At 31.2% G+C, this 24,230-nt stretch overlaps 3 protein-coding genes and 1 long non-coding RNA gene across 6 annotated transcripts; 3 read left to right on the top strand and 1 right to left on the bottom strand.

Annotated features, from left to right (window-relative positions):
• Nucleotides 1-6,372: 6,372 nt before the first annotated feature.
• Nucleotides 6,373-7,079, top strand: LOC114402672 (phytosulfokines 3-like). Its single transcript, XM_028365322.1, has 2 exons — nucleotides 6,373-6,551; nucleotides 6,674-7,079. The coding sequence occupies exons 1-2, from the start codon at nucleotides 6,378-6,380 to the stop codon at nucleotides 6,797-6,799; spliced, it is 300 nt and encodes a 99-aa protein (XP_028221123.1). The 5' UTR covers nucleotides 6,373-6,377; the 3' UTR covers nucleotides 6,800-7,079.
• Nucleotides 7,080-11,854: 4,775 nt separating this feature from the next.
• Nucleotides 11,855-14,913, top strand: LOC114402609 (ribosomal RNA small subunit methyltransferase E). 2 transcript variants are annotated; one of them, XM_028365257.1, is made up of 9 exons: nucleotides 11,855-12,097; nucleotides 12,440-12,513; nucleotides 12,649-12,791; nucleotides 12,907-12,953; nucleotides 13,050-13,158; nucleotides 13,320-13,381; nucleotides 13,677-13,791; nucleotides 14,024-14,184; nucleotides 14,586-14,913. In XM_028365257.1, the coding sequence occupies exons 1-8, from the start codon at nucleotides 11,933-11,935 to the stop codon at nucleotides 14,173-14,175; spliced, it is 867 nt and encodes a 288-aa protein (XP_028221058.1). In that variant the 5' UTR covers nucleotides 11,855-11,932; the 3' UTR covers nucleotides 14,176-14,184; nucleotides 14,586-14,913. The 2 variants fall into 2 exon arrangements, with proteins under 2 accessions (XP_028221058.1, XP_028221057.1); XM_028365256.1 differs by having other exon boundaries at nucleotides 11,856-12,097; nucleotides 14,024-14,188.
• Nucleotides 14,914-16,523: 1,610 nt separating this feature from the next.
• LOC114402913 lies at nucleotides 16,524-17,544 on the top strand. The gene is made up of 2 exons (XR_003664552.1): nucleotides 16,524-16,762; nucleotides 17,155-17,544. It is a non-coding gene; the product is annotated as an uncharacterized LOC114402913 (long non-coding RNA).
• A 3,537-nt stretch (nucleotides 17,545-21,081) lies between these two features.
• LOC114402815 lies at nucleotides 21,082-22,603 on the bottom strand. Of its 2 annotated transcripts, none has more exons than XM_028365496.1 (4): nucleotides 21,851-22,603; nucleotides 21,646-21,729; nucleotides 21,503-21,570; nucleotides 21,082-21,409 (listed from the first exon to the last, which is right to left on the bottom strand). In XM_028365496.1, exons 1-4 carry the CDS (start codon nucleotides 22,259-22,261, stop codon nucleotides 21,373-21,375), a joined length of 600 nt encoding a protein of 199 aa, XP_028221297.1. In that variant the 5' UTR covers nucleotides 22,262-22,603; the 3' UTR covers nucleotides 21,082-21,372. The 2 variants fall into 2 exon arrangements, with proteins under 2 accessions (XP_028221297.1, XP_028221298.1); XM_028365497.1 differs by having other exon boundaries at nucleotides 21,082-21,406; nucleotides 21,851-22,599.
• Between the last annotated feature and the right edge of the window lie 1,627 nt (nucleotides 22,604-24,230).

The raw sequence follows: 24,230 nt of genomic DNA, 5'->3' as shown, positions 1-24,230 counted from the left end.
TGACTTGTGCTTGTGAGGAGAATCCTATCAGTATTATGCTATATCTTCTCTAGCATCGCTATTCTAACAAAAATGGACGCAATGTTTTGTCATGGCCATGGGTAAATTAGCCCCAATGGTTATGTGCTTCACAATTAGGAGGGTTATTGGCTGAATCTTGATGCTGCTTACCGGATTTCATTTTGGTCATATGTAACATCATTAAAGTTTAGTGCAGAATGGACTGAATCAGGTTTGGTTACTTCCAATGGTGCTATGTCACCGAGTTCTTGTAGCCAGCTATATTGTCAAATTGATTTCTACATTGATTATTCTCTTTCCTAGGCTTAACGTGATTCATAAACAGTGTTGTTAAATAGCGGCCATGGCAGAATAGCATGACCGCCATGAGCAATTGGTGAAGGGAAGCCCGCCACGGCACTGTCATAAGGTGCAATGGCGTGTTTATATGTTGGAATTTTGGCCTTCCGTCATTTTCATTTTGCACCAACTGCCATTGACAACACTGTTCATAAATCATAACCACTAGGTGTGTCTAAAACTCATTCATAATTATAAGGAGCTACAATCACAGAAACTGGATAACAAGGCCCAAAGGTTACTACGAGGGTTTGTGCTAATGGTTTGCAGCTGATCTGCTTTTAAACTATTATCATTTACAGTTGATCTGGATTCTGGCCAGAGATCAGAACACAGCTTGCTAAGGGAAATTCAGAAGTGATCACGAATTGGTCATAATTCATAATCGAGAAATCATTCTCTCAATCAGGTAAACATGCATCACTTATTTGACTTGCATTGTTTTATCTAGAGTTAGTGGAGTTGACACTAGACACATCTCTTTCAATTTGTTTTTATCAACCACAATGATTACTGAAGTAACTTTTTGAGATAAAGTTTATTGGTTAAACATATAATTTAGTCCCCATGTGTCGTGAATCCTCAATTTGGTCCTTATACTTGAAAACTTGTTAAATTGGTCCTTATACGTGTATACACTAATGGTTTAGTCCCTATCACTGCTAAGCCCCCTACGAATACTTGGTTGCTATACATGTAGCGCATTCTTAATTGGTTCCTTACTTGTAGGCGCCAAATTAAAAACCCTACACATATAGGGACCAATTTAATAATACATTTTCTTGCTTCCATTTCTTGCACATCTTGTGCTAAGATTGGAATGCTACTAACAATACTCTTGGCTTATAAAAAAAATTAAGAATACATTAAGTGTATAGAAACCAGATTAAGAATTCATATGGAAGTTAACGGTGGCAGTGGGGGGCTAAATCAATAAAGATTGCATTTACAGGGACCAATTTAAAAAGTTGAGAATTCACAATACATATATAGGAACCAAATTATGCGTTTAACCAAGTTTATTTGTAAACAGGCATTTACTACTATGGCACTAAAAGATTATAGATAGTGCGATATCTTTAAGTCTAGTCTCAGATTATGGTTCAAAGTGCCTTTTTCTTGGTCAGAAGTGAAAAATTCTTCCACAAATAGCTTCTAGCCCACCCTTTTTTAATGACCAAGCAAAGTAAGAAAAATGAAGTCATTATTTCAAACAGAAAAGGATGGTAATGAATAATGAAGGTTTCTAAGTATTTTTTGGTTTGGTAGGACCAAATAATCGCTGCCTCTATTCCTTTATGCGCCTTTTATGATTCCTTTTTTTCCACCTTTCCATTCTCCTGTTTTTCTTTTCCATCTTTGCCATTTTTTCAATAACTTTTGTGGTAAGAACTTATTCCAAATAAAATGCGTGTGATGTTAACGATCAAGGTCTTATCTTCAATTCATTCTCAAATAAAATTTGTCATTCCAATCAATTTATTTTTCCTCTAAGACAACTAAACAAGCCCTTCACAATCTGGTGCCGTAGACGCAAGCAGCGAGGTACTTCTCACCCAATTAAAAAAAGAGACCGGAAATAATGACAACGTGGTTCAATCTTATCCTATTCTCTTGACATATTCGAGGTTAAGTACACACAGCAATATTACTCACTAACAGGTCACATACACCAAGTCAAAGTGGCATATATGCTTTAACTTGCCTCTATGTGTTGACAAGCGAAATCAAACTCATTAATGCGGATGAAGACTTAGGCAGCACAATTTCTGTATCTATCTCTTAATGCAATTAGTAATCTGGTCCCCCTCCTCTTGTATTTATATGACTAGAGAAATGGAGAGATTTTACGGGCATGCTGCTATCACTAGATGATAAATTTTGGGCTATTGCAGAATTTTCTGAGTTTTAGCTTTAGACGCCACTAGATTGTAGACCTCCTTAATTTCATAATCTATGAAAATCTGTCAATTGTCCAAATCATAGTTCTCCCTGTGATAGGTTCATTTAAAGCTTAATTTGTTCAAGTTTCAAAGCTGGTAATGTTTACATCCTACACCGACCTAGTATGTGAACAAAGTACTACCTATCGTAATAACTTGGTATGTGAGCAAAATACTAATTATGTTTGACTTTTGCAATCCTCTTATAATGCATTGAGGTAGGTTTGTTCTCAATTCTAATATGGACTAGTGTCCAACACCGTAAGTAAATCAACCATCAAATTCAAAATAAGACAAAAAAAAAAAAAACAGAGAGCTTTAGATGGACCTTTAAATTTGGAGCTTGTTGTGCCTTCACCGAGGGTGCTAGGGTGGCTGGCAAACAATGGCGGATGACAGAATGGTGACAAACCACGAGCTTCGATGACGCAAAATGTCATAATTGAGATTAAATTAATAATTTTAATTATTTAAATTTTTGTGAATGCTTTCATGAAATTAAAAATATTATGGGTTAAGTCAATAATTTTAAATTTACTTAGTTTCATTATTTATAATGATCATAAATGCTTTGTTGAAATTCAAACTTTTAAAACTGGAAATAGTTGCATGGAAATTAGTAATTTCAAATTAAGTAATTTTAATTACTTGATAATTGTTATAAATTTTTAAAAGTAATTAGTTGAGAATATTTAAAATTAAATAATTAAATTCATATTTACTAACTTTTGTTTAAAAATTGATAAAAATATTTTTCTTAAAAATTATTTTGTCAGATAATAAATGGGAATACAAATTAACACGAATATAATACTGTTTTAAATTTTAATCGTTTAAGTATGTGTTATTAAATTTACATTATTTCATTCATTTTGCTTAATTTTGTTTTTAATATTGTTTACAAGATGTTAAATAGATGATCTCCATAAAAGTGATTATAATGGAATAATGAGTTATTTTTTCATAAATTATTATTATTGTTTGGATTTTGTTACGTAGCTTCAATTTCTTATACCGCTTCTTTGATTTTAAGAGAGAAATATTGTCAAAATTAATTTTATAGTTGTATTCACATTTAATTTTCTTTTATTTTTAATAGCTCTTCTATTATTTTTATTAATAAAAGTTTTATATTGTAAATTTTTTAATTGATTTTAATAATATAAAAATTAATAAAATTGTTAATACAATTTTTTATATAATAATATTTCCTCCTCTAAATTTACTCGTGCACTAGTAGTATTATAATTATTATTAAAAGCTTGAATTTTTTTTATCTGTTTCAACAATATATTTTCCAATTAGGGAGGCTACGTTAGTTTTATATTTTATATTGACCGCTATAATAATTTTGTTTTATCTTTTCTTTATTTTATCAATTCGATAATGAAGTTTAGGTATTTGCAAAAAAAAAAATAAAAAAATAGAGACAATTATATTTAATAAATAAGACTAAAAATGCAAATTAAGGTGTTAAAATTAATATCATGCTATCATAAAATCATAATATAAATTAAAAAAATACACCATTCACATGTATAAAATATAGGTTTATAAAAATAGTGAATCGCTATAAAAATTCAGCCAGTACACATCATTTTAGAAAGAAATTACCTTTTTTTTACATAAAGAAATTACTAGCATTTTATAAGTTTATTTTTTTAGTGAAAAGGAAGGAAGCATATAAATAAAAAAATTTACTAGCAATATTACAAATTATATATTCAAAAAGGATGATACAACTGTTTATAACTGAAATCGGTTGTACAACTCAGTATATTTAACATTAAAAATTTTGGTCTTTAAAAAATCAAATTTAACCTTTAAAATGAATTTTAGCTAGAGATGATGCTATTATTAATGCATAAATTTTTTTGTGAAAGCGTACTAAATATAAAAAAAAATATCAAGTCATTTTTATAAAAAAAAAAAAAAAGAAGAAGATTATATATCTGTAACCAATTTTACAACTGGTTATATATAACCAATTTTGGATATATATATATATATATATATATATATATATATATATATATAATGATTTTACTAAACCAGAATCGGTTATGAAAATCGAATTATGGTTTGGTTATTATAATCAAATTTCGTACATGGTTATTAAAAAGGTTATTAGATTTCTTGTAAACTACACTTTTTTGTGGATGTCTAATTGAGAGAGTGAGGGATCCATTTTATATTCTAATTTTATAATATAGATTTCTAGTTGTTGTTTTTTTAATAAAATAATCTTATAAACTTATGGGGAAAAAAACATTAAAAAATGAATGAGAACATAGCAAACTAATGTATTAATCAAACGTCGGACGATCATTGAGAAGCATCATATCACATAATTAATCTTCGAAAAGGGACATCGATCGATCACTTGAACCACAAAACATGGGTTGTTCTCATCATGTAGGCTGTAGCTAGCTGCGAAACCAACATGAATGATTTTTGCATATATATATATATATATATATATGAACCATCATGGCTTACCTAAGAATAAAAAAGTGCTAATTCAGGAAACATCATTATTTCGATTTGAGCAGGAAATTAAGGAAAAGCTAGCTAATAATAAAAATTCTTCTGCTGGTAACCATTATAATAATTATTTTGTTGATGCTGCAGCAAGAGCAAAGGTGTGTGACCGTTCTTGTTCAAGATGGCATCTATGTTAACTTTCAAGGTGTCTCTGACCTCCTTAAGACGTTTCAGTTTATGCAACAGCTCCAAGGTCTTTGGACGATAACAGTCTATATGATTCAAAACAGTTTTACCCTTTCAAGAGCTGCAAAAGCTCCTCAAGACAAGTGTAGCGACTCTGGCTCGGTGTGCGAAGAAAATGGAAGAAAGGAGACCCTTGACCAATACGCTTCATTCTGCTGCCTAATGTTAGTTAGGGTTTAGGAAACTGGCCTATTTGAATAAATATAGGACTTAACTAAATTTTTTTAGGATAAAATCTTCACTATTTTAATAATATATTTTCAAACAAAATATAAACAAATCTAATTATCAAATCAAAATTTGACCGCTATGTAATTTCATTAATGGTTGAGGCAATTAGTTACTTTCGAGTAAACTTATGGGATCTTTTCTTAAAAGCCAATTAAAAGACGAATTCTAGCGTGAATACTTGCCAAATTAATGATTCACGTGGTGAAGTATACAAAGCGGTTATTGTAGATTAAAACTAGTGCATGTTCCCGTGAGATGTACAGTCATATTATTTGAAGTGAATAAAATATTAAATTATTTTGAACTTTAAAATTTAAAATTTGTAAATAATATAAAAGTAAATATGTTTTATAAAATTTAATATGACATATGAAAACATGATTTTTTTTTCAGCTTTTCATAGTAAAAAAACTCTAAGTTAGGATTTTTCATCTTTAAATTGTCATTAACTCAAATTTATTGTGATCACAAAAAAAGAACAATTAAAAGTCATTTACCATGAAATTTAAAATAATCATAAATCAATATATTAAATATATTATATAAAACACAGTTATTAACTGTATAGGTTAAAGTAGAATATATTTTTATTTTTGTTTATTATAGTGATATATCAATTATGTAATTAAAAAGGGTAATAAAAATTAAATGTACATTTATCATATTTATGTATAAAAAAACTAGATACAAAATTTTAAATTACATTTAATTATTTATAAATGCTTTCTTAAAATTTTAAACTTCTAAAAATTATTATTTACTTTTCATCTTAGACGGATCAACTAGCATAAGTATGTTCACGATTCAAAGTCAAAAAAGATTTTGTTGTGAAATAACCTACTAATCATATAAAATAATAAGTAAATGCATACTAAGTATGAAAAAAGTCTCCACCACAATAAGGTAGTGATTTTGTAACAGCTTTCTTATATACATTAAATTTTAGTGGGAATTTTATACAACTTGCATATTCTCTTTTGAAAAGTTTGGGGATAGCTAGATGTATGTGAAACACGGGAGTCTAAGTCTACTATTGAGAATCCAAAGAGTAAAGTTCCATTCCTGCCCCTACACCAGCCATCTATATAAATAAATGATCCTAGAGTCACATATATGATACATGTAGTAATTGTCAGTTGGCAGTTTTTTCTTAGAATGAAAATGTCGTCTAAGGTCACTAGTGCCACCCTTTGCCTAGCAGTCTTATTCCTCTTCTTAACCTTCACATATGCAGGCAGACTTGGCCCTGCATCTTCCTCTATCACTTCAATCAAAACTCAACATGGGGTGAGTTAATTCGCTTAATTCATATCATATCATATCATATGATCTGCATAACCATGGCAATTTCATCATATGCATGTCTTTTGTATTGTTCAATTATGAATAATCTTCTCATGTGCTTGAAGGTTTTGGAAGAGGAGAAGTTGGACGTGGAGGAAACTTGTGATGGTATTGGTGAAGAAGAATGCTTGATGAGAAGAACACTTGTGGCTCACACGGATTATATCTACACGCAGAAGCACAAACCATGAGATATTCATATATAGCTGGTTCTCATATCAAATTCAGGCTATATGCCTCACTCGTTTACATTTGTAATTTATGTCTAAGCAATAGTTTTCATACATATGCCACTTAAGAAATTCTAAGAGATAGTTCAGTCACTTATTTTTCATTTCTTGCTGTTGCCGATAGGAGTTTTAATAATCTGTATTAAAAGATGTATTCCTTTTTGTTTAATATTGTAAAGCAACGTAAATGTACACCGATTTTGGTAGATATAAATTCGGATATTACCTTTATTTTTATTTATCCATAATTTTGATACCGAGTTTAGACAAAAAATATGCTTTTTTTTTGGGGTGGTGGTGGGCACGGTAGCATGTTCACAATTTGATTGGTCATATTAAAATACAATGGAACCTTGCATGATAAAGATAAGCATCAGCTGTAAAGTCTTCAACTTGTTTGGCAAATAACCACCACAATGGACCGAAAGTCACTTTGGTTTCCAAAATGAATAATAACATGTGCGGGGAGGGATGGACAAAAGAGAAAAAGCTTAAAATTATATATATCCTTCACGATTATAGCTTTGGCGTTTTTTTTGTTTATAATCGATGTTGAAGATTGGAATAGATATGTGTAATTTTTTGCTTTATTACTATTCAAATACAATGAAACTTGTTTGGGACAAAAGATATGATACCACTGCCACCTAAATATTCTTGCACTAGTTCAACATTTTTTCCTAGATGACTACGTCGTGATTATTCTAATAAGATTTTATGAAGTTCCTCGTGCAGGATGGACTCAAAATATCAAACTATTATTAATTTTATCCTAAATATAAACGTGACTTTGTCCAAAAACTGTATCGGTCACACTCATCTAGCTCCCCCGGCCACGCTCATTATTTTTGCTATTTTGCATCTAAAATGTTCAGCTTTTGGAACATGGATAAAGAAACTCTTATAAATTCACCCCGCGAGTAGTAAATATACTAATTAGCCAATCCGATTAAATAAAACTAAACCGTGAGTTTGGTTTAGTTGGTTCACTGTATTGCTTTGTTAGCACTGCAAAAATATTTTTTAAAAATTGGATTATGGTTTAAGGGTTTAGACAAACCCTTTACACCAAGCTAGAGCTAGCATATAAATTGATTTCAAATGTAAGTACATGTGCTATTACTAATGCAACACCTTTTTTCTTGCAAGCTCGAACCGTTTCATGCTGATTTACATTTGAGCTATGTGGTATCCCTTGTGTTATCAATGGTTTTTTCAGTTATTTTTACTATAAATATTCAGAATTATGTCTTAGCTACCCAGATTGGGTTATTTAAGAGCCATAATCTGTTATTGTTTATTTGTTTCTTGTGATAAATTACAATGTTTTTTGGAGTATCATCGAAACAAAATAATTAGAATAAATTGAGAAAAGCAATGAATTGTGATTTAAGACCAAACGAAATTATCGTCATGATCATATATGGTTTCGTCAATTCCACCTTCCACGAATTTCCCTCCTGGTTTTGCTTGTTCGTTACCAATATGAACAAGATGACATACTTTCTTTTTGGTTCAAAACCTACCAATCAAAAATTCTTTCGTGGGTTTTGGGTGTTGGAAACTTCATCTAGACAAGAAATCATACGTTGAGATTAATCTAATATCAATTAACTTTATGTAGAAACAAGATTTTCAGAATATTATTTTCTATTAAGCTTCCGTTAATTATTTTATCATGAGGATCCAGTGGAAAATAATTTTTTATTTTCAACTTCTCCTAATATAAGAGAAGCGTCCACGACTTTTCCTTCTGAAGAAATTACTCTCCAATATAAAAGCTCCACCTTTTTCTCCATTCCCTTGGTAACTAGCTAGTACTTTGCAAAAATGTTATACAAGTAAACTATATTCATAATCAGTCATTGTGATCACACTATATGCTTTATAGCCTTAGGTCATCAAGTGCTGTCCTCCTAGATTCCTGTTGTCAGGTATTTCGCATTCAGACCGTACGTTATATTTTGTAAAACGAAGATTATACTACTAATATTTTATTTTGTAAATCCAATTTAAAATACACATGTAAAATGAGAACCATCCATATGTATCCTAATTAACAGTCTATATTCAAGATTACATGAATGTATGATGTAAGGAGCGAGTCCATTTTCAATCCAATATATTCAATCTCACATTTTTTTAGGGAAAAAAAAGAATATTATTAATGTACTCAACTTGGTACAAGACGTAACAAGCTAAGATAATTTGATAATTAAAAAAACATTACAATTTGAAAAGTCTCGTCTTAACAAAAACGTATGCTACTAAGTGGTAATGGTATCCCCCTCCCCGCCTAAAACAGAAAGAAAAAAACAATTATTTCACGCCTCATATTCCTCAACTCCAACCAAAATTATAAAGGACCTTTTGACTAAGGTTCTCTAGAGGCATTTTTAGGAAATAAAAATAATATGAATTTTTTGATAAATTAAAATATACTCTTCATTAACTAATTTATAGATATCTTATCATCTTTTTAAAAAATTATATGATTTTGGTTAACGTTGTCGTTGAGGGATGTGAGCCATAAAACTCATTTTATCTTTTTCTCTTACAAATCTTATAAAAACTAAGCCAAACAGGTTAAAAAAACAACTGTACTCTCGGATGGCACTATGCTAGAAATTTTACGGCTTACAAAACTGCCTAATGCATCAGAATCGACCAAGCCACTGAGTTTGAGAATGGTCTAACCTGAATGACTTTTTTTTGGGGGTGCAGAATGGACACGAATGACTTTAATCATATCAAACATGCTCATGTTTCAACCAACAACTAGCAGTGGACATTGCGGCTGCAAGCCCATGTACAACGCATGATTACTCAAAAACAAGAGGCAAAATGTTAATGTTATCTGTCATTCTGTCCGTTCATGTTTCCAAGTTAAAATTTCAACTTAGGTTTTTCTATGTGAAGTTTCAACCTAGGTTTATATGTGCATGACATAGGATTTTAATTTATTAGAACAACAAATTTTTTTATGAGGTTGGGGAGGTTGATGAACAATTGAAAGTGCCATAGAAAATAGTTGTGGAATATATGATATGTCCGTATCATGATCAGTGATTATATAGAGAGAAAACAAATTATACATTGATAGCCTAATAGTTTTACGTCAGTACATAATTATTAACTTTTATATATATATATTTAAAGCTTGGATTTTATTTTTTTAACATATATACTCATGGAGTGCATTATGGGCTAGTTAGTGTATTGTTGACCAACAAGGTAAGTAACTTGGCCTACAAGCATGATTTTGACATGCTATTGATGGTCATGTGTCTTTTCGCTGACTCTGAATCACTACGATTAAATTAAAGAAATTTTTATTTCGAGTGGATTAGTCGGCTTGGAAATCTAGATTCACAACCTAACCATAGAAGTTTCTCTGTTTATATGTCTATATTTTCATGACGCCTAGGTGACTCTTTGCCGTACGGTATTTGCTGCTCAATTTGGAAAAAGAAATTGATTCCGATTACTACTAGGTTTGACTTGGAAACCTAGGATTACTTGCGCTATGTATCGTCATAATTTTAATGTTTACCTTCAAGGGGAAGTCAATGTCTAGAAAATTGAACATACGGGCACAAAGGTACAGTAATACTTGAATTAAGATCGAAACCAACTTTCCTCGTAATTTGTCTAATCCAACGATGGTTGTCACTTCTTAAACAACACACAGCCAAAACAGAGGGCAAAACACTATATGAAGATTTCAACGATCAACACAAAGAAACAATAAAACAGTAAACTAACCCAAAAAAGAGAGCTATAGCAGGAAATCAGAATAATATGGAGCTTGCACAGGCATGATTTTGCCAAACAAAACTTGGTATCACTTCGTAGTTGTAGAATTTGCACAAGCACAGTGTATGATGATGTGGATACTTAATGATATGGTTAACAAGTATCCTTCAAGTATGTAATTTGGATTGGTATTATATATAAACTATGAAATAACATCTTTTAGGAGAAATAAGTCCTTTAAATGAATCTAAATACATTAAAAAAATTGTTTTTTTATTCTTGAGTTAGAGAATACTTCATTTCAACAACAAAAAAATGGAGTTACTTATTTTCATTAAATCCATAGAGAATTACATATGAATAAGTTAACTAGTTAAGTATCTAACCTTTTAATACTGATATTTATGGTTTATAATATTTTTTATATTTGTCAAGATATAATAAGTTGAATTTTTTTTGTTAAATCATACCATATTATTTATAATTAATAATAATAATAATAATAATAATAATAATAATAATAAAAGTTATTCTATAAGCTAGACATCACCTGGTTTGCTTAATTGATTTATTCTTAAAAGCCTTTTTTTATCAGGCTTTTTAAAAGCCTTTACATTAGGCTTAAGGCGAATTAGGATATAAGATCAGAATAATTAAATTAATCAATTTCCACCTAAATGCAATAAAGGTATAAAATAGTTTAAATGAGAGGAGAATAAAATAAGATGGAATTGAATTCTTTTTTATTAATAAATTGAATTCTCTAATGTAAAGAATGTATTTTAGAATGAAAGGTACAAATTTACCATCGTTCTAGGATCTGTTTATATTGTACACCAATAGACGATAAAGTAAGTTATTTGATCTTATAATAACGAAGATTCTTGTAGTAAATATAAATTACTATAAATCTGCATGTTTCTCTTTGATTGTACTCCCTTTAGATAAAAAAAAATCTAGGAATTCTTCATGTAATATTCATACTAAATAGCTTTATGAAGTTACATTGTTGCTTTTACATAATACAAACTACACAGTCTCATCTCTATTTCCCTCTTAGAGAATTTGCATACTCCCTTGAAATTAAAACGTATAATTAAAAGGAAAAAAAATGGCGACACAAAAAAGTTCTTGTAATTTTGTGTGCAAAGAAAGCCCAAAAGTTTTTAACAGGAACTGTGGACTAGATTTTTACACGGGCCTAACCAATGGGCCATGGTGGGTTTTTCCCGCCATAAACAAAAGACCTTTCTTTCTCTCCCTGAAATTGCAACGCAACCGTTTCCGACGAAGACAAGAACGATAACAAAATTGAAATCGAATTGGGTGCGAAGTGAAATGTTGCAAACCCTAGGAGGCGTAATCCCTCGCTTCGTGAGTCGCTCATGGCTCCGAAACCTGACGGTGCGTGCAATGGCATTCTCTTCCTCCTCCTCCGATTATGGAGACCAGTCACGTGGTGGCCTTCCCCGCTTCTACTCCGAAACTCTTCCTCCTTCCAAGGCACTTTCTTCCTCTTTCTCTCTGCTTCTTTCACAACTCTTTCGTAAGCATATTACTCTGCAATTCCATATGAATTCGTTCGATGTAGTTTCAATTTGGAACCAGTTTTAGTTAACAACGCCTCGTTTGTCATTATCCTTGTTGTGTTGGGTGTAAATTTTAGACAGCACTTAGCTTCATGGAGGGTTTAAGGAAAGTTCTTAATTCTTGTCTTGTAATGTTCATTTTAACGGCTTGCTGACATTTATTTAATTTTCATTGCGGTTACTATGCGTGCCTTTTTATTTGGTTTGGTTAAGATAGTTTTTGTTAGTTTGTTAATTTTTACCTGGGATAATGCAGGGTAGTGTTATACGCGTGCAAGGTGATGAATTCTGGCATATGACAAAAGTTTTGAGGTTGACCACCAATGATAGGTAATTCTTGTTGATCCTTGCTCGTGATTTGTGGCAATTTATCTTGTCCTTGAGTTTTGATATTTCTTTTTCCAAATTGAATAATCTTTTATAGTTTTGAAGATTTTGTTGATTATCCTAATCATGCTGTTCAAGGGTACAGCTCTTCAATGGGAAAGGAAGTCTGGTAGAAGGATGCATACAGAGCATTGATCGAACTGGACTTGATTTTGTTGCATTGAATGATTTGATATCAATCCCTCCACAAAATACACAATTGCATGTATTTGCTGGTTTTGGTAAGTTCGTGTAGTTTTCTGTCAAACTGCAACTACTTATTAACTGTTGCGAATTTTGAACACTTGATTTTCTTCCTTCCAATTTTTTCACTCATTGAGAACCATACCTGTCTAGGTACTCTGAAGGGTGGCCGTGCTGACTGGCTTGTAGAGAAATGCACAGTACGTTTCAATAATATATTGAGATTTTATCTGGTTAGACTTACAGTTTCTATTTGTTATGTTTTTTTTTTTCTTATTCATGTTTAAATACAATAGGAATTTGGAGCCAATAGTGTTACTCCTCTATTGACTGAACGTTCTCCGTCAATCTCAGAAAATCGGGTGGACAGATTGAAACGTGTCATTTTAGCAGCATCCAAACAAAGTAACTATATTTTTACTTGCATTTGGGGTTAAACATTTATTTTACTCCCATCAGAATTTTCTTTGGGCTATTCAGACTGAAGTAAATTTTAAAGTTGGGTCTAAATGGCAATCTATTTTGCTTTTGGTCAGTGAACATTACGTTGTTGGGTTTTTTTGCAGGTCAACGACTGCATGAAATGGTCTTGAAACATCCTATAGAGATTGATGACCTTTTGCACCTTGTGAGTTCTCCATTTCTTACTGCCTAACCAGAATTTTGGGCATGAATTTCAGTTATTTGAGAAAAATATTAACCAGGACATTGTGATAACCCCCATCTTATTAATCAGTGATATTTTGTAAGTCTTGATGTCCATACTGTTGTATATGCTTACTTTCCTGGAAATTCTTCAGAGTTAAACAAGGGATTTGATCCCATTCCCAGTGTTGTTAGCAATTTAATTGATATACATGGCTACATAATGACATTAATAAACTTATTATGCTGATAACTTTGGTCTATTTTCTGTCCCTTAGATTGCGCAATCAAAGCTATCTCTTGTTGCAACTGCGAAGGCAACTCCTGTTCTTAGTGCATTGGCATCCTTGGAAAAGGAAACTAGTGGCTTAATCATAATTGGACCAGAAGGAGGTTAGTATATGTTTATTGAAGTTCAGTTTCACCATTTCGTTTCAGCAAATGTCTGGACATGATTGGGCATGTCAATTGATAAGATAATAAGTTGAGGTTGGCTGAGTTTAATTCTCCCTTTCTTTATCAGGGTAAAATGAAAACGTGTTACCTCATGTGATTGCAAAACAACATATCTATTTTCTGCTTAAAGTCAAACTAACGCTAGTTTATGTTGCCATGGGTTCTCCAGATTTCACCGAGAAAGAAGTGAGTATGATGATGGAAGCAGGTGCTACAGCTGTTAGTCTTGGACCTCATCGTCTTCGGGTTGAAACTGCCACGATAGCACTTTTGGCAACTGTCATGTTATGGTCTGACTCACAGCAAATTTCAGTCTGTTGATTCCTCAGTGTAGGTAGGCCAGACATGCTCAAGTTTTAGAAACAATAAATATATATTTTGTTTTACTTTACTTCTCTGTTAGATATAATTTATTATAACGGATATAAACTATAAAGAATTAAAGGTTGTGTAGATCATTGCCTTCTCTAATTGAGAGTATTCACTGTGTCTATCAATTGATAAATCCAACTGTGGCAGGAGAATAATTCCAAGATCTATCGGGTAAATATGTAATTTGACCCTGCACAAATATATTTTCTATAATTGATAAAATGTGGATTTTAAAATATAGAATCTTTCAATGTGTCGCCTGGCATAACCAGCATGGATTCTTTATTTGCAACTTGGGGTATAACCACTGGTAGTCTTATTGCTAATACTTTGTTTGGTGTTTGGTTGTCCTGTTGAAGCTGAGAGAGTACGTGGATGACACAGAGGAGTGGGAGGACTACATAAACATTGCCCTGGATTGAGAAACAAAACCGTCTCCTGCAAATGGGAGTGAAGCTGGGCACAGCAAGTGTGCTTTTGAATGCCTTAATTTGTGTGACTGGTGTATTTGCCACGAACATTCATATTAAGCTATTTGATACAGGGATGCCTCAGTTCCTCGGGACTATTTTTGGAGGCATTGCTGCTTGCATATTCTTGTATTTGGTTACCGTTTTTTGGTATATGGTGGACTAGCTGCCCACCAAATTGTGTTCCAAATATAAATGTAATTTGATTTGAAAGTTAGTTTTCTTTTTTATCAGCATTGAAAGTTAGTTTTCTATGTAGGTGCTAGAAATTTTTTCACTACAAGACAACTACGGTAAGTCGGTAACAATTTCTTTCTAATATATTCCAATATATTTTTTTCCCCAATTTTAATAACTTTTTGAGTTATGATTTCTATTTCAAAAGATAAAATACTGTATATTTTTAAATTTAATAATTAACATGAAGTGAACAAATTACTAGTAATCTATATACTCTTAATTCTGTTACAGTATATATCGAAAGTGTAATAATAAAAAATTATACAGAGACATTAAAATATATTTTGGTAATTACATATTTAAAGTCAATTTTGATACAAAATATTCGAATAACATTTTTTTTTAAAATTTCAATACCCTTTAAACAAAAATCATCAATTTTACAAAATTACATTGATCGAAATCAAATTCTACCGATACAAATCCAAATATCCAAATACATACATAATCTCTTAACCTTTTGTAATAATCTTGTCTAATACCAAGATTTTGGGCTTTTAGCTACAAGAATATACATGTGCATTTACTATTGGGCTGGGCTACGCGATGATAGTTGGGAGTATCATGTTTTAGCTACAAACCCTAATCCAAATTAGGATACAGTCCCTATTTACAAAATCGAATAAACTAATTACTCAAGGAATCACCCTTCAAATTGGTTGATCGTGATTCGTCTTGATAAAAAAAAAAGTTATACATACAACCAACAATTAAGTCCTAATCAATATATTTAAAAATTCAGTTATCGACTAATTATGTCAAACTTTGCTAATAAATGTAATTAGTTTTTAAAGTATTATTTTTAATTTTAACTTTAAAATGAAAAAAATTAAGTAAAATGGTCCCTTAAAAAAATCTATAAAAAAACAAACATCAATAATCTTCAATATAGTTTTTTTGTGGCTTGACATTTTAATTTTGTGGGTCCATTAAAAAATTAGAAAAAAAACCTTTATAAAAATTAGTGTGTTAAAAAAATAAGAAAATATAATAGAAAAAGCTATGATGGATCATGGTTAGTTTTCCAAAATGGGATAATGAGCCTGTCTGCTGTTTATTTATAATATTCTTAACTTATTATTATTATTATTATTATTATTATTATTATTATTATTATTATTATTCGTTCAACACTGAAGTTTCATAAGAAATTCAATTGTAGATAAATTTCAAATTTTTACGACGATTCGATCCTAAATAACGGTGTGAGTTTAGTCAACAAGTTTTTTTTATACTATTATTCAATTACATATTATCAAATAATTAAAAATTATTGACATTTATAATAATTATTTCAAAAAATTATATATAAGATCTTTCTAATTAATTGTAATGACATTATTATATCAAAATTAAATTCAAATTTATTTCTTCTTTCCTGTATTGAAAAACGTTTTATATATTATCCCACGACAGGATGATACATGAACCAATCTATACTAATGAGCTATCAAAAACCATTTTTTTACAAATTATTCAGAGCTAACTTAGCTCAAAAATAAAATGAGAACTTTTTCTAGTGAAGAAAGAAATGCGTTTGCATAATGTAGTCCTAAGCAGTTATATAGTCCATGTGTCTTGTTCTGCCTCATCTCATTATCCATTCGGGATAACTCTTGGTTGTTGCTAAACAAGAGACAGATGAAAAATATCAGTTGAGTTCAATAGGGCAACGCATATTGATGGCACTAACTGTTACAGTAAACTAGTATGCTTCTAATTTGCAAGCAGTTCCCAGAACACAAGGAAGAGTAGCAACCAAAAAAACCACACCAACCTTAAGCACCAATGTGGAACTTGGAAGAAGAGGACTTGTCTTATCCACGGTAATCGCCACCACCCAAGTACCTGAACCTGACTCTAGGACTCAGCTTCTTAAAAGCATACACATTTTTTTACACATTCTTTAGTTGTATTTTAATGAAATTGTTATCAGAAGAAATCAGAGGAAAACAAGGAGAAAAATGACAAAGAGGTAAGCAAATCACTAGCTGAATTTCCCACCTGTGCAGTTAAATGTTAGAGGTGAGTATAAGATGCATTAACGTTTTTTTAATGTGGAAGTATATGAGTCAATGAATTAATTGATACTTTGTCATCTGAGGAATATTATTTTCTAGTCAACCACATTCAACATTTGTCTTTAGTGTCTGCATGAATGAGCATAAGATGTGCCCTTATGTTTTTCTAAGTAGTTTTATATCACATTGTTGAGCAGAGGTTGGAGAGTTATTACTAGCGCAACTACTAGGATTACTTTGAATTGATGGGAGAGGAAGGGAAGCTTTCAGATACAGAAAAGGGTATCCTTGATTGGCTTCAAAAAAACAAGTGAAAGGTTTTCTTAATTGTTTTACTTTTCAGTCGGTGCTCAGATGACATTGAATTTGCTTCTGTACACTGTAGCTTTACCTATGGAATTGTACATTAGAGATGTACATAGGCACCCTGTAGATTGTGATTTCCTTTGTCCTTGAAATCCTCCAATTACAAGCATTTCAAGTGATTGAGTTAATAAATTTAATTTGACATTGGTTGGCATCACATTCTTCAATAGTATATTGTACCACAATAACTATCTTTCTCTTTTTGACATTGATTGGCATCACATTCTCCATTTGCTCCAACATTTCCAGCCTTATGTGGTTTCTTCTTTCTTTCTCTTTTAGATTTTTTTTTCTCTCTCTTGGGGTATTTGTATATGGTGACAGTTTCTTTCTTGTAAGATGGGTCACCGAAATTTGATAGATACTGAGGGCAATGGTTTGTTGCACAATAAGATAAGCATTTCACTGCATTGCCATGACTTGTTCAAAGGACATGAAAATAAAATATTATTGGCAAGTTAAGGTCTGAAAGTCATCCCTTAAAAAAAAAAATACCAAGGATCTATGTGACTGAGCTGCCGAATGATTTGGTAGTGTGGTCAAACATTACTTTTAGGTTCACCAATCACCACCTGCATTCTTTACTCACAATTGGTGATTTAAAGCCAAATTTCATTATCATTCTTAAATCTTAGCTCCCAAACCTAATAAGGTCATCTAAAAGATAAATAGTGTGAGAACTTCTATAGTAGCATTGTGGTAATTGACATTGTAACTTGCATAGTCACCAGCTCATTATGTAACTAGTGGTTTGCATATCCTGCCCATAACTTTGTATCAGTTTAATTGGAAGAGCCCATCTTATACTTTGGGAATAAAAACAACTATATGAAGCCTGTTTTAAGATTGAATTTCCTTTATCAATGGCCCTCAAAGTAGATATTTTGAGTCAAATATCTGGCAGTTTGTACCTGTATATATATGTATCTCTCATCAAGGTTTTGTTTGTATTAACATTATGAAGGATCAAATTTCATTATCAGTCACACGTAGTTATCCAATGGTACAATTTGGTTTTCTTAATCTTGCCCACGAGTTGTATCAGAGAATCCAGTATCCCACATGTGAAGTCCAAGATTGAACAGTTGAAATTAAGTAGGAGTTTCCAAAATAAAAGTCTACACTTGAAAGAAAACAAAATTCCTTTAGGATTTGAAGTGTGTGGGTTTTGACTAAAGGTGAAGGAAGAATATTGCTCTTCCATGGGCATAAAAGCCATTACATTATACCGTGTCAAGTGAAATTGCATTTTACCTTTACTGCATCAGAAAATAGAGTAGTAACTAAAGTAAACACTTTGCTTCCTACGATGTCGTGGAATTTTGCAGTGACGTAATGAGTTACTCACTGCCCGTTATACTGTTTAACACATTCATGTCCTCGATCGGGGAAATTATTAATCTTTATCCTTAATTATATGATTTATAAAAAAAAATTAAGCTTTTTTTTTAATTTCTAAATGTATTAATTATTTTTTTACATATTTTTGCTTAATTATTTTCTTTTTAAATATTAATAGAAAAATAATTAAGTGAATATAGAAATAAGAAAAGAGTAATTTTAGAATAATATAAATAATTTACCTATTTAATGTGATTAACTATTGTTTTAAGAGAGATAAATTAGTTGAAAATGTTTTAGAATTAAGAACGGAAGTATATATCCTGATACTACTACCACTAGTGTGTTTGATTCATGGTTGTGAAAGAAAATTAATTATTTTCCACATGAAAGGAACCACAACTCTTTTGTAACTTGGAGATTTTCATGATGTAAAATTGATTTTTGTGGAGCCATTACGGAACCAATGGCAATAATACACTAATGTTTTTAATTTTATTAATTTTTTAAAATTAAAAAACTCAATTATATGTCACTTTAAGAATTGGTCATAATCATGTAGTTTCGAAGGATATATATACAATAATTGCTCCTGTCCTTGGCATAGAGCTTGCAACCCGCATGAGTGCAGAAGTTGTCCCAAGAGATAGAAACATCAAACATCCATACTAAATTGGCAATGGCCACAAAAATATAAAGATGAGACAATAAACTTGTTGGAAGCAACAAAGCACCTTCCCTACTCTCTTATAACCTGGTTTGATTTGGGCGGTGGTTGGAAGAGCAGAAGTGTTTCTCACACACCCTTTTACATTCTTATCCATTTAGATTTCAGATGGAATGCACCTGGGCTCATCACTTTCATATTATTTTCTCTCACTATAAGTTTGTTTGTTTGATTCATCTGCAAGTTAACCTTTTTCAATTATTTTAGTACTTTTTAGTTGCCAAGACTCCCATTGCCTAACTTCAAAATTATATAGGCAAATTCTAAGATCACATCTTACTTTTATACCATATGAGTCGAAAGAAAAAAGATAAAGAGAAAAAAAATGAATGTGATAAGAAATGATGACATAGATAGGAAGATAAAAGAAATAGAAATGAGAGAAACGAAAAGTTTTTAGATCACTATATTACGGATAGTATAAAGTATCCATTTTGTCTATAATTAATCTGTCGGAAAATTTGATTGAGTATAAATATAATAACTCAATTATATGAGAGAGCATGTGGGCTGAGATTATGATTTTTGTCATCCTAAATTCTCAATAGGCATCTTTTTCTTTAGCTTTTTCAACCTATCTGGACTCGTGCAAGATTATTTTTCTTTATTTTAACAGGATCTGACTAGGAATAAGTAAAGGAATAAAAAAAATCAAAGGCAGGATTGTGGATGACATCAAATCCTATGACAGCTTCCAAGCAGACAGAGTTGGAGAGAACAAACCCACAAAAACGAACATTACATATTCATATTTTAAAAAAGAGGATCCTTCCAAAAGAGATAAAGTTGACAAACTAAACAAAATGGGGCATGTTTCTTTGGGTCAGGAAGATTACAGGCAGGATCTCCAGTGCTTAAAAGAGATTTTAAAAGAGATACATATCAAATATTCCAACATCAACTTTGACATTTCCTCCTCATCTTAGTACAAGGTCCTCATTGCCCATCCCTCATAACACTACTTACCATCTTTCTCCTTTCTGGAAGCGGGTTAATAAGCCTTAATTCTGAAAACACTTGAACCAAGAAAAATAATGGACCCTTGTCTTGTCTTGACTTCCCCTAACACTCTTAAAGGCCCTGTCCCTTTTAACGATTAAAACCTTTTTCTTCCCCTTAATTTATTGTATCATGGCTACTAGAACTAATAATATAAAGATTCTACATAATCAATTGTAAATGATCAAAGTGATCCTACCTAACTTAGAAAAGAATCACGTAACACCTTTATCTGAATTATCTGTCAAACGAGCTTTGATATATTAAGTCGGCAGCAATTATTTTTTATTTTGGCTTTACTACTTACCCAATAAATTATCCCATTGGATTATCAAGCGCATATCTTAGTTTATTCCTGACTCCTTTCTTGATTAAATATTTCTTTTCATGTAAATTTGTTATTAAAATAAACGTGTTTACTATTGAATTTAAAAGACTTAAGATTTTGTATTTTAAATTAAATTAAAGATTAGAGTACTCTTCCTTCACCTTAAATTGAATGTAGACACATGTACAAGATCTGCTCTTAGCATGTTACTCAACTTGGAAGCTCTTAAAGTGGAAAAGTTGTATTTATTAAAGTGCTAATTTTATACAGCCAACGAAAAATAAGGCTAGGTTAATTATAGTATTTCATTTTAAAAGCGATGGAGTAGCAATTAAATATTATTTCAATTTTAAAGAGATTGAATGTTAGTACTGCATTTATATTGAGAGTGAGGCTTCATGGAAAACAAGAGGAGAGCATGCTTACACATACACAGAGCCTGCCTAACTGATCTACTACCTTGTAATCATCATTCATTGACAAGAAAATTAAAAATTTCTACAGCAAAAAATATAATAAAAAATCTAACTTGCCTTTTCAGGTTGTTTCCCACTACATTAACAAGAGAAATGAAGAGAAAGGTACAGGGTTCCTTTCAATACTAAATTCCTTCAACGCCATGATTCTCCATCCTTAGCAAAAACTGATATATCTTCACCTTATCCCCATCCCTTTCCCTCCATACCATCTGCTAAACAAAGAATGCAAATAAATAAATATGATCACAATCACAACCAAAAATTAGAATTATGTTTTCTTCCCCTACACATAAGAAGAAACTTACTTGTTGCCTTGAAGCTCATTTCCTGATTGTAAGAAACCAAAGTGTTCTCCTTGGAATGATGGTCTTCCCTGCCAGAATACAAAATGGTTCTAACTATTTGCCTCTTCTAAAGAAGTGTTAAATAAGAGAATGAAGCAAAGTACCTCAAAATAAGTTGCAGAAAAACCTTGTGAATAATCTAGCATACTCCCTATGGAAGTTTGTTGGTTGGCCACATTAACATTGTTCTGAAAATTTGTCAAAAAATAAACATAGAGTAACAAACACAATGCAAGCAAGCAAGCAGTCCATCATATATGGTAAAATAGTACTAAAAATAATGAAATAGCATGCAAGCCTCAAACTTACAGTGGAAAAGTCAAAGACAGGAGAGCTAGCAGTGTCATGAAGAAAAGAAGGCAGATGCTGCTGATCTTGAAGGTGTTGTTGATTTTCTTTAACTTTCTGCTTCTTTGCACCACTCTTGGCCAGCTTCACTGCCTTGTTGGAAGCTGAATAAAAGCAACCATTGACTTCTTCATTGAAGTATGCCTCATCATAATCTGGGAAATGTGGAGGTCCAGAAGAAGCATCAGATACCATGGACAAGTCCTCCTCCTCACCTTTGAATCTTTTGTCTTTGTGTTCCTCCTCATAAAACCCCTCAGTTCCACCTCTATGTGAAGCAGCAGCATTCTGGTTAAGGAAAGAATTCTCCAGGTATAGAGTCCAACCAGACTCACACCCACTACTGCATATTTCGGAACTAAATGTATTCATCTTCCTTTCTTTTTTTTTTCTTCTTCTATATTTTGTAGCATATAAGAAACTATAGGCGACTCCAATTTATGATGAAAGAGTGGTAAAAGGATGAAAAGAATGGAACAAATTGTGAAACTCAAAACACACCCTTTTAAGTTTTAACGGTATGGCTTAATGGCAATGTGGTTTTGGTTTTGGTTTTGGGGTGCAATGTCCACACACCAATGACCAAACCAAGTTGTATAGAAATAATAACAAGAGTGGATAGGAGGTGGAAAAGACCAAAAGAGAATCAAACTCAAATCCTAGACTAGTTTTGTCCTCACTCACTCTCCCTTTCTATGCCAATGAGTAAGTGCCAGTTGTGTGGATTATAGGGAGAGAGAGAAAGCCACACCCCCTTCACATGCTAGACAGCGAAGCACTGTGTACCCTTTTAACAAAACAGGATGCACGTCTATTTCCTCTGTATAGGAGTACTATGCAATGCATCTCTTTCTTTCTCTGTCTATGACCACTGTTATAATATCCCAATTTAGATGAAGAATTCAAATATTATATATATATATATATATATTGGTTTTTTTTATTGGTTAGTAAAGGATGCTGCTTCATTTTAGGAGTATAAGTGATTCTCCTAGAATTTGGATTTTATTCAGTATTCATAAACATGATTCATAGGTCGAATGCAAAAAAGAAGTATGCTGTTCTGAACATAGACAGTACAGTACTAGATTGTATTTGGTATATATCCTAGTGCCCATATTTTCCTTTTATGTGTCCATTTGGTGTGGTGAGTTTAAATTTCAAGGTTTCAAACTTGCAATTGTACACTTTAAAAACAATGGATCAAAGCAAATAGAATTGTGTTACCATTATTTTATGCAGATTGCATGTTGAAATGGCCTAGTCTTTGTTTCTTAACTTTCTATTTTATTTTATATGTTTTATTATTATTTTAATTAAAACATTCATCTTTATAGTGCAGGTTAGTAAAGTGAAAGTTTTAATTCTAACTTGAGAATATCATTAAAAACACTTAAAATATTATGCTTCAATCTTCTTTTCTTTTCCTTTCTTTTATATCCCAAAACCTCATCCTAGAGAAAAAAATATCACCAACTATCACTCATTTTTTCTCTCACTCACTCTAGCTTTACCAGTATTCTTTAATTTTTATCAATGCACGAAAAAAAATAAAAATAAAAATAATCTTAATCTTTTACATTTTAACTTTTATACCTTCTTTGTATTTTTATTGTTTCTTCTTTTTCAACCACATTATCTATTACATTTATTATTTATTTCCCTTTCTTATCTTTCTTTTTTATGTTTATATACACAACTTTCGTGGGTTATGAAATGATCTTTTTAGAAATATAAAAGTAAAATTATATTTTTAATTAATTAAGATCATTTTTATTGATTCCTTTTGTTTTGAGATAATATTTTAAATATATATCATAATAAATAAATTAAAACATATAAATATTTATAACATTAAATATAATTCAAATTATTTAATATTTAATTAATACAACTGAAAAGGTAAATTAGCTTTTAGCATAACTGCATCAGTAGAGAGACTGTAAAAATCTTTTGGGGCATAGGGCAGTTGACTAGGAATTTATGTATCCACATGCAATCACATTCACAATCCTTCCTTCTCTCCTTTTCAAGAATTTACACGGCCAGGATTTGCATAGGCATGTGAGCACGTGTGCATGGAAAGTACTGCTACTATGTATTCAGAAGGAGAAGCTTAAAGTGATAACTACTATTATTAAAAAAAAAATAGATTGATTATTATAAAATATTTAGACATTTTTAATAAATTATGAAGTTCTCGATTTTTTTTAGCTTTTTAAAATAGCTTGATACTTTTAATTGAATTGATACTTTTATATTTTAAAACATTCAAATCCGTGTGCTTGGTAGTATATTGGTATATAATTACATATATGCGAAGTTACAATTACATATATGT

This window comes from Glycine soja, chromosome 20 (assembly GCF_004193775.1).
Source record: "Glycine soja cultivar W05 chromosome 20, ASM419377v2, whole genome shotgun sequence".
NCBI lineage: Eukaryota > Viridiplantae > Streptophyta > Magnoliopsida > Fabales > Fabaceae > Glycine > Glycine soja.
This window is presented reverse-complemented; position numbering and strand designations above follow the sequence as displayed.

What these genes read in the sequence shown, in the direction of transcription:
- LOC114402672 (XM_028365322.1), top strand. Translation starts at nt 6,378, where the DNA reads ATGATACATGTAGTAATTGTCAGTTGGCAGTTTTTTCTTAGAATGAAA. An exon ending in CAATCAAAACTCAACATGGG is followed by an intron (nt 6,552 to 6,673) that starts GTGAGTTAATTC and finishes ATGTGCTTGAAG; the next exon opens with GTTTTGGAAGAGGAGAAGTT.
- LOC114402609 (XM_028365257.1), top strand. Translation starts at nt 11,933, where the DNA reads ATGTTGCAAACCCTAGGAGGCGTAATCCCTCGCTTCGTGAGTCGCTCA. An exon ending in AGGTTGACCACCAATGATAG is followed by an intron (nt 12,514 to 12,648) that starts GTAATTCTTGTT and finishes ATGCTGTTCAAG; the next exon opens with GGTACAGCTCTTCAATGGGA. An exon ending in TTGATGACCTTTTGCACCTT is followed by an intron (nt 13,382 to 13,676) that starts GTGAGTTCTCCA and finishes TCTGTCCCTTAG; the next exon opens with ATTGCGCAATCAAAGCTATC.
- LOC114402815 (XM_028365496.1), bottom strand. Translation starts at nt 22,261, where the DNA reads ATGAATACATTTAGTTCCGAAATATGCAGTAGTGGGTGTGAGTCTGGT. An exon ending in CTGTCTTTGACTTTTCCACT is followed by an intron (nt 21,730 to 21,850) that starts GTAAGTTTGAGG and finishes ACAAATTTTCAG; the next exon opens with AACAATGTTAATGTGGCCAA. An exon ending in TTTCTGCAACTTATTTTGAG is followed by an intron (nt 21,571 to 21,645) that starts GTACTTTGCTTC and finishes GTATTCTGGCAG; the next exon opens with GGAAGACCATCATTCCAAGG.